The following is an 18,947-nucleotide window of genomic DNA, read 5'->3' on the forward strand; positions in this document are numbered from 1 at the left end:
ATTTCAACTCTTTATGCTACAAGGGAATATTGTACCAGCCAGTCTGGAATGCTTTCGAGTGAGGTGAAGGGAGGTAACAAAGGGTTCATTATGTAGATTGATAGCAGAACTTGTTGGTGAGCTTGCACTTTAACCTCAGAAGCATAGTCCCTCCACATTTCTCAGTGTTCCAGCAAGACACCGTTTGTTGTTGGTGGCTCTGCTGTTTCAATTGCAAAGCACTGGAACAAAAGAGGCTGCCAAAACATGTCCAACATCTTAAAGCCACTTGAACCTTGATTGTGAAAATCTGTGTTGTCTTGAGAAACTTCAGTTTCTTAACAGCTACAAGCAGGCTACAACTTCAGAGCTCACACTGAATGGGGTTGATGTTGGCATCTTCAAGGGAGCTTTAAGTGCATTTTTTTCTTGTAGCTGTTACGAGGGGAATTGGATAGGTACTTGTCTGAATCTTTTTATTTATAACCTGGGGACTATTGCCACATGCTTTACTGTATTTCTTGTAGGTGGAATGGGAATCAAATGTGATCTCAGAAGTGCAGCTGTGTAATGGCTTTATGAAAGGCTGGAAGAGCTTGTTAGTAGATTGCAGGGATTCCTGTTGAGATCTGCTTGCTCATTGTTAGCAGTTTAAGGTAGTCTTGAGCAAACTGCTAAGCTGGGTAAAGATCCTGTGCCAGACAGTATTTCCAAGATGGTGGTACTCAATGCAGACAAATCTGATATTAAATATTGTAAATTTGTGTGGGTTTTTCAGAAAAGCGTCTAGTCCTGGTAACCATGTCTAGTGTAGATGACTTGCATTTTCATCTTTTTAAGTTATTTGCATTCTGTCTCATCGGATATATTTATTATCTTCCTCCTTCCCCTTCAGTGCTGTTTATGCTATTCAGTTGTACCTGTCACAACAAACCAAATAAGTCGGCTTGTTTGGTGTTTTTTTTTCCCTTTCTTAGGCTTTTTCTCAAGCACCACAAGTACGGCTGTGTGCTCTTGACTGATTTGCCAATTTACCTTACTTCATTCTTAGTCATCTCTTGTAAATCACTTAAATATTATCTCTGGATTGTCGGTTAGAAACCTTGAGGCAAGGTAGGTCATTTGGTACATAGAAGGCAGGAATAATCTTCATGTTTGACATTCATTGGCAGTAGGCAGTCAGGGAACTGAGATTTAGTCAAATGTGTGCTGCAACAAAACTTGCTGCATTATTCCAACTCCTTTTCAGGACCTCCATGCCTGTCCTTGGGTTTAGATGAAAGTATGCTTAGAAAAACATGAAAGCGAATCAACCTGGCAAGAAGTAAAGCTAGACCAAGTAAAACTTGCTGACTTTTTGGAGAGATTTCTGTGATATTGGGTGCTGAGTGGCCTGACTCATGGTTGAGTACCTTCTCCCAAATGTGCTACTAACCTTGGTGCACTGGCTCTGGCTGGCATGGAGTTAACTTTCTGTCCCCACAGCAGCCCATATAGTGTTGTGCTCTGCCCTTCTAGCTAGAACAGCCCTGATACTGCACCAAAGTTTTGTCTATTGCTGAGCAGTGCTGGCACAGCACCAAGACTCCCTCCAGTCCCCCCCCCAGAGCCAGCAGGCTTAGGGTGGGCAAGAGCTGGGGAGGGAACATCACCAGGGCAGCTGGCCTGAACTGACCAAAGCGATACTCCGTATCACATGGTGTAACACTCAGCAGTAAGAGGTGGGAAAGGGGAAGGAGAGGGGTGTGTGTGTGTGTGTGCATGTGAGCTCTTGTTATGGAAACATCTGTCCTCACTAACAACCGCTGGGTGTATTGAGGCCCTGCTTCCCACAATGTGGCTGAACATTGCTTGTGGATGGGAAGTAGAGACTAGTTGTTTTCTCTCTTTGCTTCCGTGTGGCCTTTGCTTGTATTTTTTTTCTTCCCCCCGCCCCCCCCCCCGTAATTAAATTTTCCTTATCTCAATCTGTGAGGGTTTTTTTTCCCCCATCATATTTTCTTCTCCCCACACACACACTTTGAGGGGTAGGGGGAACTGAGAGAGTAGTTGTGGTCCTCATTTGGTACTCTTAACAAAGATGAGCTGTGTAATTCAAGTAAAAGTCTACAGGGTGGGTGGGGAGGTTTCAGGGGGGCTTTTCAGGTCCTTCTTGCTGTATTTGAAGAGGGAAGAGGCCTTGCATCTTCCCTCTCCCAAAATCAGCCTTTTTGTTGAAGCAAGCTTTAGAAAATCATTTTCCCTGCTTTCTTTTGTCTTAAGAGGTGCTGAATAAACAGACCGTTGAGGATTTATTAATATGGAACAGAAGAGAATTTTACTTCTGCCATTGCAGCTGGTGCTGGGTTGCACAAATAATCTTAGAGATTATTCTCAATAAAGAATCGCAAACATATTTATAGCTCCCATCACAAGTATTTTTCTTTGCTCAGATACCAAAGTGTTGAAGTAAGTGATGTGATGTACATAAACAAACACCTAGATGTGTAGGTTGACTCACCCAGTCAGTTCAGTGACAGTGAGGTGTCTGATCTAGCTGAGTTTTCTTGCAACCTCCTATCTGTCAGTCTCCAAGTGTTCTAGGCCTGGCCATTACTTGTAAGAGGTGTTTCTTCCTAATGACATGGGCAAGTATAGGCAGGAGAAAGTTTAAGTCCTTCACAAAGGTCTCCCTAGCCTCCTTGAGTTTAAATAACATGCCAAGTTTAAGCAAACTGAAATGAATAAATAAAAGACTGAGCAAGGCTGCTGGTGCCTCTAAACAAAGGCGGAATGCAATTGCTCCTGAAGATGCTGACTCCTATCCCCGTCTCTCCATCAGCCAGCACTGTCTGTGCAGCAGATACTTCTGTTCCTCAGGGACCGTGCTTTCTGACAACTACAAGTGCAGAACAAGAAGGGATGGTGGCTTTTGTAGGAAAGTGTCTAGCATCCAATAGGTAGGATTTCAGTTGTGTGCTTCCTTGTGACTGCTTACACCAAAGCGTTATAGTAGCATCTTTGTGGCTTTTGCAAAAATAGGAGAAGTTGCTGGATACTGGGTTAGGTCAGAGATGTTTTCTGGGATGTGTGGCAGAAGAACCGGTACTGAAACTCTGCACTGGCTTGTGGCCTCCCTCTAGGGTAATCTGTTGTATCCTTATTTACAGCAGTAGGGTGCTGGAGAGCTGGAACCGCTTCTACAGAGGCAGCGTGCCCAGCTGGCTGTTCTGGAGTGTGTGTGTGCCACCTCTGTGTGCTGCCAGCTGAGTGCTTTCAAAGTGCTGAATTGAACCAAGGTAGTCTGGTACTGAGATGATGTCACAGCTTCCAGTCCATTTTAAGAAGAACTAGAAATGCTGACTTATAGGAGATGGGGGAATTGTTGGTTAAAGCAATTCTAGCTTGTCCCCCCGTCTTGCAGGATAATGCTGTTGGTGCTACAAGATTGTAGCAGACTGGCAATAATAGGGAATGGGAAGGGGGCTTAGCAGCAGTAATGAAAGGCCAGTGAACACATGAGGTGGGGAAAAGACCTGAGGAAAGCCTGCAGTGGCTATTGGGAAGCATAAAGAACGTGACTACAGCGTCTTTTCCGTTGGAAACGGCCTTGGGAAATGAGGTATTTCACATCTTCCTCAAGTCACTGACGTACAATGTTTGGGCTGTCAGAGTGCACTTGAATGTGCAATTATGTACTTTGGCAATGGATAACTAGAAAGCAGTTTGGGTTGTACTAGCAAAACTGTGGCATCCCTGGCAGGGTTGATTGTTTAGTGTTGAAACTGTGTGAAGCTGTCTGTTCTACATCTGCAGGTAGTGTATGGTCAGCTTCCTGGAAACTGAAATTACCAGTTAGGTTGCAACAAAGGAGTTATTGTAGTATTTTTAACTTGTCATTCACCTTAAAATGAATAGCTGGGATGGTATTCCAGGTTCGCAGAACTGATCACTGTTCAGATGAGAAAAACATGTAGTGTTTCAGACAAACCATGTTTGTTGGTTTTCCCAAAGATCAGCTGCTTTGAATACATATAGGAAGGATGAGGCTTACTGTTGAAATGTGAGGATATTTTTTTGGATCTGTAGGAGTTAATTTTTAGCTTATGGAGTACAAACAGCTTAGAAATAAGCCAAATTGGAAATACAGGTGGGGTTCCTTTCATATTCAGGTTGTGTTCAGTGAATGTGTAGATGAGAAAGAAATGAATAGAAAACATGATTGCTGCATAAGCTGGTTGTCCTGAAAAGACTTTATTGTTTGTGAAAGCGAAGGTGATTTTTGCAGATTTAATGATGAAATAAGCAAATACAGATATTCATGCTTTCAGTACTGTAACAGTAAATCATGTATGCATTAACTAAGAAAGTGACCGTGGTGCTTACAGTAATGGAGTTTGAATCAGGAGCAAGAGCTAACCTAAGCCTGATAGAGGTGAATCCTTTTGTAAGAATGGTGTTTTAGACAGAGTGTGTCCTGTACTGCAGGGACTATAGCTTCTTCCAATAATTTCCTGAGAATAATTTCCTGAATTGGAAGCAACATTCCTTGAAAGAAGATACTCTTGAAAAGTTACAGCAGAAAAGTCGAGGAAGTAAGTGCAGCATAGACCTTTTGATAGAAGTAAGGAGGAGCCAAAGATTTCTACGGTATTATTAATGTTTTCTTAAAATATTAAAGTCACTTTAATCACCCTAAAATATTCAACTTGGTCCTGTCAGAAAGTGTGTATATATATATATATATTTTTTTTTTCAATAAATCCCAAATGGCTAGCCACAAAACCGGATTTAAGCACTCTAGGGTCACTTTAAAATCCTCTGTGTATTCTTCGTTGCACAGAGGTCACTCTGTGCACGTGGATCGATTAACTAAAAATACCTACTAAGAACCTGAAAAGGAGGCACGGTATCCCACAGTTTTAATCACATTACTCTAAGGGTTTTGATCTCCTGCCCCCAGAGGCACAGCCTGCTTCTTGCTGCACTGCAACAGTTAACACCCTTCTGCTAGCGCTGCTGCCAGCGTTCTCGCTGACATCAGTGGTCTCTAAAGCAGTAAACAAAAAGCCGCCATGTCTGTTCTTCCTGAACTCGGGAAATCAAAATGAAATGCTAGTCAGATGGAGAGCAGCGAAGCTGGTAAGAAAGTTTAAACTGTTCAGAAAAGTTGTTGATGTAGAAAAGTGACTCTGAAAATGTTTAAATGTTAAGGTAAATACAGCCCTGTCTGCAGATCCTTCCGGAGAGAAGGACCATTTTTGCTTTGAATCATTGCTGTACTAGTTACAATCAAGAATTTTGTAGGATAGAAATTATCTGTTACCTTCTTATTCAATATTCTCTTTGGTATAGTTAAATAAGAACACCTGTACAAATTCTCAACAGCTCAACTTTTTTTTTTAAATTTTTTTCAAAAAAAAAAGTGCCTAACCTTCTGGATAAATTTTATTCTGTGTTATTGTTTTGTAATAGAAACTGAGTATGGAGTCCTTAGACTTGCTGTAGTCATGTATAAGTATGTTCAGGTTAAGGCATTGACTTATACCAGTCCTAGAATGAATGTAGAAATTAATACAGTTATTTTTTGAGTATTAATATCCTAGAAGGCATTTTAAAATGCCTTCAGTGCTTTCTAAATGATTACAAGATTCCTGTAGTAGGCTGAATCTCACTTTTCTTCTTTAAAAGATGTTTTTATTCTGAGAATTTAAATCAGTTCTTATAAACAGAGAATAGGATTTTAAATGTCAAAGTAAGCTATCTGGCATTAGAAGCTCCTTTTGGGGAAGAGGAATGTAGGGCAAGAAATAGTAATACACACTGTAACTTTGTAATGTGCATATATATATATATGAACATTTTTCTCTCTAATGGGCTTTCGTATTGTCATGTAAATATGGATATGTCATGGAAGAAATGTTATTATTCTCCCTTCCTTTCCAGACACTCGAAGGAAAGTGGAACCACCTCTTGGAAGTCATGATCCTCGAACAGCAGTTCAGCTAAGAAGCCTCAGCACTGTCTTAAAGCGCCTCAAAGAAATCATGGAGGGGAAGAGCCAGGTACTTCTTTTAGGAGGGCTTGTAGGCCGATGTATCTAGAAACTGAACTGTTTACTGGGCTTCCTTGAGCTTTGTTTTTGGATACATCACGCAGATTTTTTTATTTAGACGTATGAAGAATGAGTGAATAAATTCAAAACTCACTGTGTGAGCCCAGGGGAAACAAATTTAAGTCGATGCTGACTTCTGACATGTCAGAATCAGAAATCTGCCAGTTGTTCAGTTTTCTGAACCTGGACCAGATGTTCTCATTTTACATTCCTTCCCATTTCTGTATTACCTTGCCTTGTATTTCCTGACTGTTTTCTTCCTTGAAGAAAATAGGGGGAAGTGAAACACATTGACAGTCACAAGTGGTAATGAGAATTCTGGGAGTGAATTAAAGCTACTTACTGTGGTAATAGATATTCAGCAATATGTGCTTGAAAATCTTGTGCTATTAACCGATTAGATTCAAATGGCTAAGGGTTTGGTGGTTGCTACTGACTTGCTGCTTTTGCCTGCCTCTTCTCTTTTGGATGATGCCTTTAAAAGGAGGACCTAGCTGAGAAAAGAAGCCACAACTATTTATAAGTCATGATATAAATAGCTGTGTCTGGGAACAAGATGTGAGGAAGCAAAAGTAAAGGGGGCTTATAAAAAAAAAAAAAAAGATGGAGAGCAACTTTTTGCTTGGGCAGTTAATGAACAGGGCAAGGGGGAATGGTTTTAAACTAAAAGAGAAGAGATTTAGATTAGATGTTAAGAAGAAATTATTTACTCAGAGGATGGTGAGGCACTGGAACAGGTTGTCCAGGGAAGCTGTGGATGCCACATCCCTGGAAGGCCAGGTTGGATGGGGCCCTGGGCAACTTGGTCTAGTGGGTGGCATCCCTGCCCATGGTAGGGGGTTTTGTAACTAGCTTTTAAGGTCCCTTCCAACCCAAGCCATTCTATTATTCTATGAAAGTACATTTAATCAAATTGTTTAAACTGGAAAAAGGCTTTTGGCTTGATATCTTTTATAGGTAGACTTTGAGTAAACTCACTTAACTTTCAGTCCCATTCTGCTTGTAAAAATAAGTTTGTTTTGTCAGAGTGATATTTTTGAGCGCAAAACTCAAGCCTTTCATTGCAGTGAGCAGTATGGTGAGTGTGGCTCCGACAAATTTTTCATTGTGCCAGCTTCTGAAGGCCTTGGAGATTCAGATATCTTTGAGGCTATTGGAGAAGTTAGTGCTCAAACAGGCAAGATGCAGCAGTAAATGAGTAAGTTTAGATCTGTCTCTGGAAGCAGTCTGTTGTCAGCGTGCTGACATCTGTACGAATGGTAATGCCTCGCTGCCTCTGCCTGCAGCCATGTCTTGCTTGAGTCACTTCAGGCAACAGTTTCTTTTACTGTGGAGTTGGTTTAGTTCTACAGGAGACCACTTTACTCATGTAGAAAGCATGTGTCAGATCCTGAAAGGTGGTGTTCAAAGCAACCTTTACTGCTAACAGGGGCCAGACCTCTTTTCCGAATCCTTCCCTGAAGGCTGTTCCTGTCATGAATGTTGGTTCCAGCGTGAGTGAAGCAGAGAGCTGGAAGGTGTCTCTAGTTTCCTGCCTCCTTACTTCTCTCTAAATATGGAGAAACCAGCAATGGCTGAGTTTCTAAACACCCAGCCATGTGCAAGTGTGGCAGAGTCAGCGTGGGAGGGATGGTGGGCAGAGGCTCCAGAAGCTGTGCGCTGCTGCCTGGAATAGCCACTCTGTCCATGTGGCAGAAACAGAGTCTTGGCTCATCCTGCAGAGCCACAGCAAAAACTGTTAATCGAGATCCCCTGTATCTTTGCAGCAGTTCCTTGGCAAAGCTTTTCTTCGCATCTTTTCCTGCTTGAACAGTTTTGGACTCTTTCTATGTGAGTTGTCTTGAATGAACAGCAAGAAGTTGTTGTGTTAATCACAGATGCTTTAGCTGCTAGACAAATTTTGAGGTCATGTCAAACCTCACTTTGTGAATATCCAAAAATAAACCCCAGTTCAGGGTATGCCTTTTTTCCCTTATGTGAAAATTGGAGTACAGATAAGCTTTCTCTGTGCTTACTCTTGGTTTGTTTTGAGAAAATTCATGCAGTGTTTTCTCTTCCTCAGAAAAATCACACATATTCAGTTCCTCTGAAAAGGCTAATTACCAGAACTGAACTCTAGCAAAGAATGATTCACAGTCAGAGCCGTCATGTGACCGTTAGCAGTTGCCTCCATCCATGGTGATTGTATCTGCTGTGCTCAGAATTTTAACTGAGAGATTTGTCCTGTTCTTTTTTTATAGCTACAGTAACAAATGGAGGTTTCGCCTCTTTGTTTTCAAGCCTTAAAAATGAGACAAAACTTCCTGTGGCTGCAGCAATGCTGTAGAACCAGTATATGATGATAACTGCTCAATGTGTATGCTACAGGTGTCTTCACGTAGCAGTTAACCTGGAGTTTTGAACCTACATCAGTCTGGGACAAAGGTCTTACAACTGTTTACTGTTCTGAAGAGTTTGACCATTTAATAAAACTTTTTACGTTTGTCCATAGTTGTTTCAAAGTACATCCTAGTGTTAGCTATTGGAATTACCTTTGCATTGAAAATTCCTGATAGCTTAATTTACCCCTGGAAAACTGAACTACTTCTGATTTTAAAATGTTCTGGTTGAGGGCCTGTTGTACCAGGGGCAAATGTGAAAGAAGAACAATTAATACTTCGTATGTTTGCTGCTTCTTGACCTTTATCTACAGTTCTTGATATTTTTTTGCTCGTTTGTTTCGCTTTTCCTCTCCTGATTTGCCTCTCATGCTGGATCAAGAAAGCAAAGGCTTATTAGACTTATTAGTCTCACAGCTAAGAACTGCCGTAGCTTTCTGGCTTCTTATAAAATCCCATGAAGAATTCTTTCTGTGCATGTATGTGTTTATAACCGAGAGTGTGTGCATGCACAAATGGACGTGAATAAGTGATATTGTCATTTTATGTACACAGTCTACAAAGCAATCATCAGCCTAATCATGCTTTTTGTATTCACAAATGAATTTTCTCTTCTGCCTTCCCTTGTAGGACAGTGACTTGAAGCAGTATTGGATGCCTGACAGCCAGTGCAAAGAATGCTATGACTGCAGTGAGAAATTCACCACCTTCCGGCGGAGGCACCACTGTCGACTTTGCGGACAGATCTTCTGTAGTCGATGCTGCAATCAAGAAATCCCTGGAAAATTCATGGGCTACACAGGTAGGGCTTATTCTCTAAGAAGTAGAACATTGTCCATGTGCTAAACTCTGTTTGGACTACTGCATTTTAGATTCTAACATCTGCTAGAGATGCTGTATGGGTCTCTAGCAGTCTTAGAAATAAGCATGAGGAACGACAGGACCTAATTCTACAGTTTTGTCCATGTGCATTGGTGGGTTGTGCCATGTCTGTTTGTTTGTATCAACACTGTTCATGATGACAAAACAAATAAGGCCACTGTGTAACAAGGATGTTTGCTGCAAAAAGTGTGCCCAAGTAACAGCTATGCTTAATAATAGTAATTTTAAAACATAATGGGCCGTGTGCTCTAGTTGAGGGTGAGCGAAACTTTCCAAAACCAAATGTGAGACATCTCCTGAAGGAAGTCCTTACCTCCAAACACTGGCTGATATATCTGACTGGCTGTTGTATCATGTGTTATCCATCATTTGACTCAGAGAAAATCCCGTAGTGTGTAATTATCTGGGTTTTGCTCTTTAAGGGAATATGAGAACTGGACTTAAATACGCAAAGAGGTTCTGAAGCAGGAAATCATTTTTTTCCCCACCACTGCACACCTCTGATCCTGTAGGAACAGAGCAGTCTTTGTTCCTGTTCACTTATACTGTCTGGTTCCTCTTTTCATAGGGGATCTCCGAGCCTGTACTTACTGCCGCAAAATAGCCTTAAGCTATGCACACTCCACAGATAGCAACTCCATTGGAGAAGACTTAAATGCTCTGTCAGATTCTGCGTGTTCTGTGTCAGTGCTGGATCCTGGTGAGCCTCGTACACCGGTTGGGAGCCGTAAAGCTAGCCGCAACATCTTTCTGGAGGAGGATCTAACCTGGCAAAGGTAAGGTGAATGGCTTCATGTTAAGCTCTAGAATCTTAACTGTATTTTCAGGCTGTCACCTGCTGAGACAAAAGCTGGTGGTTTCTATTTGGTAAGCTTAGAAACATTTGTCTTGTGAAAAGATTCTGGTCTTGTGCTTGCTTTTAACATTCTCATCAAGTTGAAATGTGGAAACTTTTCTAGTGGAGTTTTAAATTATTTTCAGTTTTTCATTTAACTTACTGAAGCATCGGTTCTATACCAGTGACAAAGCAGAGGCTTCTAGCTTCAGTATTGGTGTATGGGTGTGGTTTTTTTTTTTTTTAATTGCTTCTAACCACCACAGTGTTGAGAGAAGTCAGTGTAACACTGATAAGTTACTTGTCAGGTTTGTGATTGGGCAAGAGAATGTAAGAGATGCTCCCTGTGTAAATAAGAGAAATGGTGGCAGTTGCCATCTGTGTCAGCTGAAGGGACAGCTATAAGGGTTCTCTGATCTCCTTTCAAAATATGTTTCTTTCTATCCCTCTTGAATTAGGGATTTTTATTTTTGGAAGATAAGTGAATAAAGTCAAGGTCCTCAGGAACTAGCTTGCATACTGCTCGAGTAGAAGTACAATGTTCTTTTAATATGTGGGGGAGGAAGAAATAATCAAATATGGTGTTTGTGCTCATTTCCCTAAAAACAGAAGAACAGTCAAGTGTGAAACTACTGAAGAAGCTTTGAATCAGAGCCTTTCTGAGGGCTCTGGACTGGGGTGCAATATTAGTGATATATGCCTCTTTCAGGAGAGCTCTTCTAGTGGTTCTGATAGTATGAAAGGAAAAATCTCAGCAGGAACCATCTTCAGAAAATGTGCTGACTCCTGCTTTGCATACTGCTCTTCCGAGTATGGTGCTCCTATATGGAAGCAACAAAATAATCAGCATAAGGCCTAAATAAAGGAAAGTACCTTTAGTTTAATGTCATAGTCATCCAAAGCAGAATATTGAAGTGCTTGGGATAAGTACTACCACATTTTGAATTGGGGAATATTGTGTGTGTTCAGAATGCTCTTTCAGGTACAGGGTAATAGGAGGTATCATAACTTCTGTCTTCTGATCTGTTTAGTAGTATCTGTGTCATGTCAATACAACAGATGCTAGTCATGGGCATGTACAGAAAGTATTTGTCTTTATTATGGGCAGTTTATAGCACTGGAGGGAAATAGTGCCTGTTCTTGGAAGGCCGATAACTGTTGCTCTTTTAGAATGCTTAGTCTTGCTGGGAGACCCTGACTAAACATGAGCTGTTTTTGTCTGTGAGAGGGAAAAAGACTAAAATTAGGTAGTTTATTATTGCTTAAGGGGAGTTCAACGTTTCTTCAGTGCTTGTTGCTGTTAAAATGAAAAACTTCACAATAGGCTGCTGTGCTTTTTTAATACTGCATTTGGTAAATTCCTAATTGATCTTCAGAGGTTTAAATTCAGGACATCAAACTTAAACTGTAGTGCAGTAGAAAGTAGGAACTTGGTACTCTATGAAAGCAAACCTTTCTATGTGTGGTTTCTTTATGTGAAGTAGTTTGCTTCAAAAGAAAACTTGGAGGTTAAGTCTCTTCCCAAAACGTATATAAGATGAGGCCTTTGCCTCTACTCCCATTCTGTGATGCAAAGCAGTGAGAAAGGCATTTAGGAGAGTGCTGCTGTGTTTACTTGTCTGATGCTGCTCTAATCTTTGAACTGTTGTAGCATAGAGGCATAGCTGCCTGCTTTAACTAACTTGAAGGGCCGTGTCTTGTAACAGCCAAGGAGTAGAGTAAGTGGGCAAGTACAACTAAGCCACTCAGGCAAAGTTGTATTGTGTACGTTTTCTGATGAATACAGCTTATTATGCTGGCAACATGTCTGCGACACAGAGCACAGCCAGCACAGCTGTTATCAGCGGGAGTGTGGTGACTTGTATCTCCTAGTTTTACCAGTAGGAATTTATGTTGTAGGTCTCTGTACAGCTGATCTCCTCCTTCCTGGGGTGGAAGGAAGAGGGCAAAGGTGATAAGGATAAGGTTAAACAATTACAGAAGCTTTTCTGTATCTTAATAAAAGCTGTTTAGCAATAGCTACAGATAGCATTGCTTGTATTGTAAAGATGAGGTGTTGGAGATGGAGGAATTGCCTCTACCTCCAAAGCACAGAACAGTAGCATGTAATAAAAGGGTGAATCTGTAAGAAATGGATATCAGGGAAGAGTGCAGAAAAGCAGTTTAGTATAAGAGGGTTGAAGAGTTCAGGACTTGAGTCAGAAAGGAGACTTATATGCTGTCCCCCTGATTTCATTGGCCAACATACAGGGAAAGATTTCCTTCTTACCTCATTGATTTAGCTATAATGGGTGTGAATATGAGGTAGCATTATAAGGAACTGTATTTTGATTCCAGCTGTTCTGATAATGCTGCATGTGACAAGTCTTTCAAACTTCTGTAACATACTCTTTTTTTTTTTTCCTTACAGTTTGATTCACCCAGACTCTTCAACTACCACGTTGTCTGCACGCCTTGGGTCTGTTCAGGAGGATGCAGGGAAGTCTCCAGCTAGAAATAGGTATACTAATCATATCTGTGTATTTCCTGTTCTGGATGCACTCCACCACACTCTTCACTGTAAAGCCTGTATTTTGGGTCTTGTTTTTACTGGGCATGCTGTTTCGTATCTAAAATGGGACTCCCTGAATTCGTATGTAATGGTAAGGAAAGACCACTTATGTACACGAGACCTTGAGGGTGCTCTTCTGCTTCTTGTGTGAATTGGCATTGTCTAGTTTAAAAGCATGTTTGTTCCTACATGCTACAGTAATAGGATGATTCTAAGCTGGCCCTGGCAGGCCCAAACTACTTGTTCAAATTAACATTTAACTCTATGCCTATTCATGATCTCGCTGTAGTATATAATATCCACTAAATACATTTGAGTCCTGGATATAATTGGTGTTGATAAGCACACAGATATGAAATGAAGTGTGACTGTTTTAGCCTTTGCTTAATACCCTTTTATGTAAATTAAAAATCCCTGCTGCTTACAGATAGGTGACACAGTTAAAGTAGCTCTTGTGAAATAAGTGGGAGGAATACTTAATGAGGGGCTTTAATGTCATTCTCATGTTCCACGTAAGAAGACTTTCTGTTCAGCTGCATTACTCTGTCAGACTGATTTATCAGTTCTAATTCTGTTCAACTTCAGAACATCTGAATGGTAGAAGACAGAGCTTTTGCCTGACTTGAATGCCTAGGACAGAAAAATTTTGCTTATTACCCCTAAGTGTATAAAGGATGTGTAATGCCAACATAGTTTCCTTTTGATTCTGCATACATGACTAAAAAGGAACCAAGTAAAACTCTTTATCAGCCTAATATTCCTGCTCAAAAAAAAAAAAAGATGAGGAAAAAGTAGCCGTTTTGAGACTATTGTACTTTCAATGCATACTACCTTACCGTAGCAATGCCATCCTAATTCAGCTTTTGTATTTCATACTTGGGCTTGGCCATGTTATCCATTGAGAATTCTTGGAAACAGTCAGAGTATCTGTTAAGCAGAGCTTGCTAATTGGCTGAGTTTCATTCCAAAGACTATGGGCTGGCAACAGTTCTCACCACTGAGACTGCTGCAAGCCTCTTGGGTCAGTTCAGCATTGAAATTTTGATTTTCCCTGTTGCTGTATGCAGAAATGTTCTCCATGGGCACTCTTTATAGCACTGTTAGCATTACTAGCTTATGCTGCATGTTTGCAGCTGTATGATAAGAACTTGCACTCTTGTTATTCAGAGGCTTAATCTAGCCATGGGATATTGGAGCAGAGGTTATTTGGAGTTTGTATGTGCGTTTGTAGCTTTGCAATGATTATTGCAAAATGGTGTGTTTGCATTGGAGTGCATAGCCCAAATTTCCTAACAGTTGGGCTTGAGATCAGGTGAATGCTCTGTATCACAGTACAAGGAAAATTGCCAGCTGGACAGGGCTCCAGGTCCAGCAAACAGTCTAACAAACTTCTAACCACTGCAAACTGTCAGTCATGTATTTCAGAGATGTGAGGAGAAGGAATTTTGAATGGTTCAAGGGTAGGGAGAATCTCTGTGCCCTGTGACAGGGATCCTGGTGTTGGCTGCCCTTTCTGGCATCTGCCTTGCCTCCAAACAGCTGGACCTTCTGATTATCCAGCACCCCATTCCTTTCCACTCTATTCAAATGCAGGCATGTATGAATTGCTGTGCCTAAACTTAGCTTTATCTGTTTTCTGCAAAGTGCTTTACAAGAGTTTTCATTTAACTTGGATGTTCCAGAGCAATATACACGTGCTTCCTAGGGATCTGTTCTCCTTTGACTGGGAGGGAAAAAGGGGAGCTTTAAGCAATGTCTGTACCGAGGAGGGAGAACAGTGTCAAGGAGTTAAGCTCCTTCTGAGCACGCTGTAAGATCACTGCCTGCTCCCATGAAGCAACTCACAATGAGCACTCACACTTCAATCCTCTCTCGTACTCCAGGTCAGCCAGCATCACTAACTTGTCGCTGGATCGGTCGGGTTCACCGATGGTGCCTACCTACGAGACATCCGTCAGCCCCCAAGCCAGTCGCACGCATATGAAGGCAGAGACCAGCGAGGATGAGCGCAAAATCCTTCTGGTACTTTTCATGCTTCTGTTTGTCTTGCTCTGTGAAGGAAATAACATTTGGCTTCCTTGTATCATGCAGTGGGAGAATCTTGCTGCCTTTAAAGAGCCTTTTCTGAGTATTGTTACCTGGACCTCTCCTCCAGGTGGTGCAGGGATGGAGAATATTGATATTGCTTTGGGCTTTTCTGTCTTTCTGAAGCAAATCACAGTTTTATGTGGTGTTTGCATAAAGATGTGTAGAGTTTTAGTCTTGGGAAGTGCGTTAGTGTGTGGAGTTGGTATACCATAGCTCTGTGTGGATTCAGCTTGCCACAATTGCAGTTGAAACCAAGTGATCTGATTCTGTATATCTCCATGTTCAGATTTTCCCCTTCGTAGCCTACATAAAGGGGAATTTTAAATGGTTGTTTCAGAATGTTACACCCTGATGAATGATTTAAAGCTGTTGAAGCTTATTGGACCAAAACAAAACTTGGCCCCTCCCCTTGTTTGCAGAATGAATGTAAATGTTTTTTAGAAGGTTGTTGTAACATACTTGTTCAAAGAAAAATCAATGTGTAACAAAGTGTTCTAAGTAATTCTATTATCTCCTCCCTTTTGATGGGAGTGTTATAGGTGGCAGTTATTTTACAATGTTAAGTAGAAAATGGTGTTCCCCTTTGGTGGGGAAGAAAAAAGTTTCCAACAAATGGGGCAAAACAAGATGGAGAAAAAGGGAGGGGAGTGCTTTTTCACACTCAAAAATTCAAGATAACCTTCCTAATTTTAAATGACAACGGGAAGTAAACTTGTTAGGTATTTCACAGAATGAATCATTAAATGGCTTGGGTCAGAAGGGACCTTAAAGATCATCTAGTTCCAACCCCCCTGCCACAGGCATTTGTCTGATGTCAGCAGAATGCATGTGAGTAAGTTGAAACACTTTTTACTCCTGGGTTGCGCAGCTCTGTAAAGGGACAAACATGTGAGACAGAAGCATTTTTAAGGCATGTCTTTACAACCCCTCTGTCCCACATGCATGTTAATGCAGAAAAAGCAAAATCTAAAATGCTATTAATGCAAGTTGGAGCAAGATGATCAAGTTCCAGTGCACTTCAGCTTCACATTGTTTAATTTTGTTGTTCGTTTTCTTAGCTGGGGGAGGAGGGGCTTGGTAGTATCGCTTCTGTTCAAGTACGTACAGAAGATGTAGTGTTAGTTAATGTAGGATTTGCTGTGAATTCCCACTGTTTGTGTAATGCTTTTAGCATGTGGGGCTGATTCGTATCAGGAGGTAATTGAAAGGTTAGCACACTGCACTCAGAAAACTAATGAAATTTGCTTATGAAACAGTGGGTAGGGGGAAGATGTACGTACATGGAGTAAGCACACACTTCTATGAAACAAAGGTCAAAATCCTTGAGTTGAAAGGATTTGTTGTGTTCTGCCAGTTTGTCCAGTTTTCTGAATTCCCTTTGTGAGTTAAGGGTAAAATTCAAGGCAGCTAACTGTGGAATTGCCACATGCATCAAATCTCATGGTCCTGTGACATGTATAGCATCAAATGGGTGAGGTACAGAACCTGGTGTGGCAGTGGAGCTGCTGACATTGGCTCTAAGATGATGCCCAGGACAGCCAGTACTGGAAATAAAAGCAGAAAGGCAGCTGGTAACAAAAGTGGAGCAGAACTCTTAGATCTCATGGCACCCTTGGGAAAGTAGAATGATACGTGTCTGGCAGTTAACTGGAAAGCTGGAATTAGTTAAAATTTAATTAAAACATTTTTATTGTTGCACAAAAATAGAATGAGTGAGGCATTTGAGAAAGTGAGCTGCAGTGGCACTTCTCCATCCCTTGGGTTGCTCTGTTGTTCTCAAAACAATCCCAGGTTATATCCCAGGTTGCTACCACTCGGCAGCAACAGTTGTTCTGTGCCAAACCTGGGTGCATTTGCGAAAGAAAGGGGTCTGGGTGCAAAGCCGACAGTTCAGTTTGGATGGAGCATAGCCTAAACAAGAGTTGGCACACATGCTTAACAGGCCTGAAAATAAGGTCAGGGCACAGGTTAAAGTGTTTCAGTTGGTGAGAAGAGATCTGTAACTTCAAAAGGGATTAGTTAAGTTGAGCAGGATACACAGCTTTTTTTTTTTCTCTTTAGTGGCCAAAATTAGTGGTGGCTAAAAAAGACTTCATATTGGATGCTACAAAAAGGGGTACTCAAATGGTATGTCAGAACGTGAACGTGGCAGAGTGCATTGCAGTGTCAAGTACTTGCTTTATCTAGGCTGGATAATGAACTAGGGTGCTTCACAAAGCCTAGGATGAGCACAGAAAGTATAGAAAAACCCTCTTCCAAAGGATGAGTTTTCCTTGGCCTTGCACACACCACCTGAGTTTGAGACTAGGGTGCAAGAAGGCAGCAGCGAGAGCATAAGTATGTTGTAGGTAGTAGAAAAGCTTGCTATGTTAAAACACCAAGCCCCCTTAATTCTTGTGTGTAACCACCTTGTTTCTTGCTTATTCTCTTTTCTGTATAAAGGATGCAAGGAGCTGATCTTGTGTTTGTCTGCCATTTCTGTTTTACAACTTTGCATAGGTTGAGCAGAATGGCTTAGATTTTATGCCTGTTTCTAGAGGGTTCTTGATCTAGAAGCTTATCTGAGGACCAAGGCTGATGCTCTTGAAACCAGTGCTGAGGTCAGACTTGTAAGTGACTTGTACATTTCCCTATCCAGGACTCAGTCCAGTTGAAAGATCTGTGGAAGAAGATCTGCCATCACAACAGTGGGATGGAGTTCCAAGACCATCGCTACTGGCTGCGGACGCATCCCAACTGCATCGTGGGAAAAGACCTGGTCAACTGGCTCATCAGAAATGGGCATATAACCACAAGGTAACCCTGCTGCGTTAGGAAGACAGGCGTCTTCTGACTCTGCGGCGGGAGGATGTGAGTTTCAGTTAATGTTAGGTACTTCAGACTCCAGAGATAGATCCCTTTGCAGGAAAATGAGAAAGAAACAAAATTCAGACCTACCTTTTTGTTGCCTACCAAAGCAGGTAGGGTTCTGATTCACTGTTGCCCAAATAAAACAAGGAACAGGGTGCTGACTAGTTCAGAAGCTGATGTGAGAGGCAGATTTATGGGTTAAATATCACTCAATGGGCAGAGAACCATGAATACATTATAAAAACTCTCTTTAAAAATAAATAAATAAAAAATTCCAGACCTCTGCTGTCCTTTGGTAAATGGAAAGCAATTGCAGAGTCACAAAGCAATGGACATTTTGGATACCTGTTAACAAAAGCCTCTACTTCATAACATACAGGTCAAAATGAAAGTGTGTTCTCCCAGCTCCACAAAAGGGTTTTTGGCCATGCAAAGCATTTCCTTGTTGCTAAGTGGGGAAAAATCCACTTTAATCTGCTCATCCCTGGAGTGCAATACAGAAGAAAGCAAACTGTGGAGTTCACCAATATTTCAAAGGGCCAGTCTGACCTCAGGATCAAAAATCACTAGTAGAGTTTGATAGCTGAATTTTTGGTGGGCTCTCAGTATTGTAAATGAGTATAAAGAATCAGTTATATTTAACTATGCAAGAGAGATAAAACTAAGATGGTTTTCATATTTGTCTAGCCAGGGTCCTCACTCAGCAGATCAGTATCTATAACTCAAGCTAAAGCTATACTGTTTATACTCCTCCAGTATCTTGTCTGTTGGACACCTCAGTTGAGTTTAGAGCACTGAGAACCTCTTAATCTAACTCCATACTTGAACAGTACACTCTGCTGCCTCTCCACAACATTTTAAATAGTGTCTGGTTAAATATGGCAGTGGAATACAGGAGTCAGTGTAGCAAATGATTTTTTTTTCCTCTCGTACCATGCTTATGCCATATGCGTTTAAAACCAGACTTAAAAAACTGTTTCTGTTCTTATACCTCCAGAGTCCAAGCCATTGCAATAGGACAAGCATTGGTTGATGGACGCTGGCTAGATTGTGTCAGTCATCATGATCAGCTCTTCCGAGATGAGTATGCCTTGTACCGACCGTTACAGGTAAAAGGGTGAATCTGATTTGAGGGAGGGAGCAGGAATATTATGGTCCTTGCTGTGTTTGGCTGCTGACTAGAATCTTTTTCAGTCCCTTTCTCAGCAGCCATTGTGTGTTTTTCTAAATAAGCTCTCCTGTATAGAGAGTTAGAGTCCATGACTTTTCCCTTAGTGGTTTAAAGCCTGA

At 41.3% G+C, this 18,947-nt stretch overlaps 1 protein-coding gene across 6 annotated transcripts in view; it reads left to right on the top strand.

Moving 5' to 3' along the window:
* Positions 1-18,947, top strand: part of PIKFYVE (phosphoinositide kinase, FYVE-type zinc finger containing) — a 62,349-nt gene that overhangs the window by 4,161 nt on the left and 39,241 nt on the right. For 4 of the 6 annotated variants that reach the window (XR_013953771.1, XM_080600305.1, XM_080600304.1 and 1 more), the window contains exons 4-10: positions 5,905-6,023; positions 9,082-9,253; positions 9,902-10,109; positions 12,579-12,668; positions 14,603-14,741; positions 17,446-17,603; positions 18,655-18,766. Coding sequence is in view for 5 of the 6 variants with exons in the window: in XM_080600305.1 (XP_080456431.1) it covers positions 5,905-6,023; positions 9,082-9,253; positions 9,902-10,109; positions 12,579-12,668; positions 14,603-14,741; positions 17,446-17,603; positions 18,655-18,766 (998 nt within the window). In the remaining variant the exon portion in view is untranslated. Of the gene's footprint in view, positions 1-2,138; positions 5,101-5,904; positions 6,024-9,081; positions 9,254-9,901; positions 10,110-12,578; positions 12,669-14,602; positions 14,742-17,445; positions 17,604-18,654; positions 18,767-18,947 lie in introns of those variants that run through there. The other 2 variants (XM_080600306.1, XM_080600307.1) reach the window with 1 other exon arrangement.

Source organism: Anser brachyrhynchus (assembly GCF_964034855.1).
Source record: "Anser brachyrhynchus genome assembly, chromosome: 7".
Lineage (NCBI taxonomy): Eukaryota > Metazoa > Chordata > Aves > Anseriformes > Anatidae > Anser > Anser brachyrhynchus.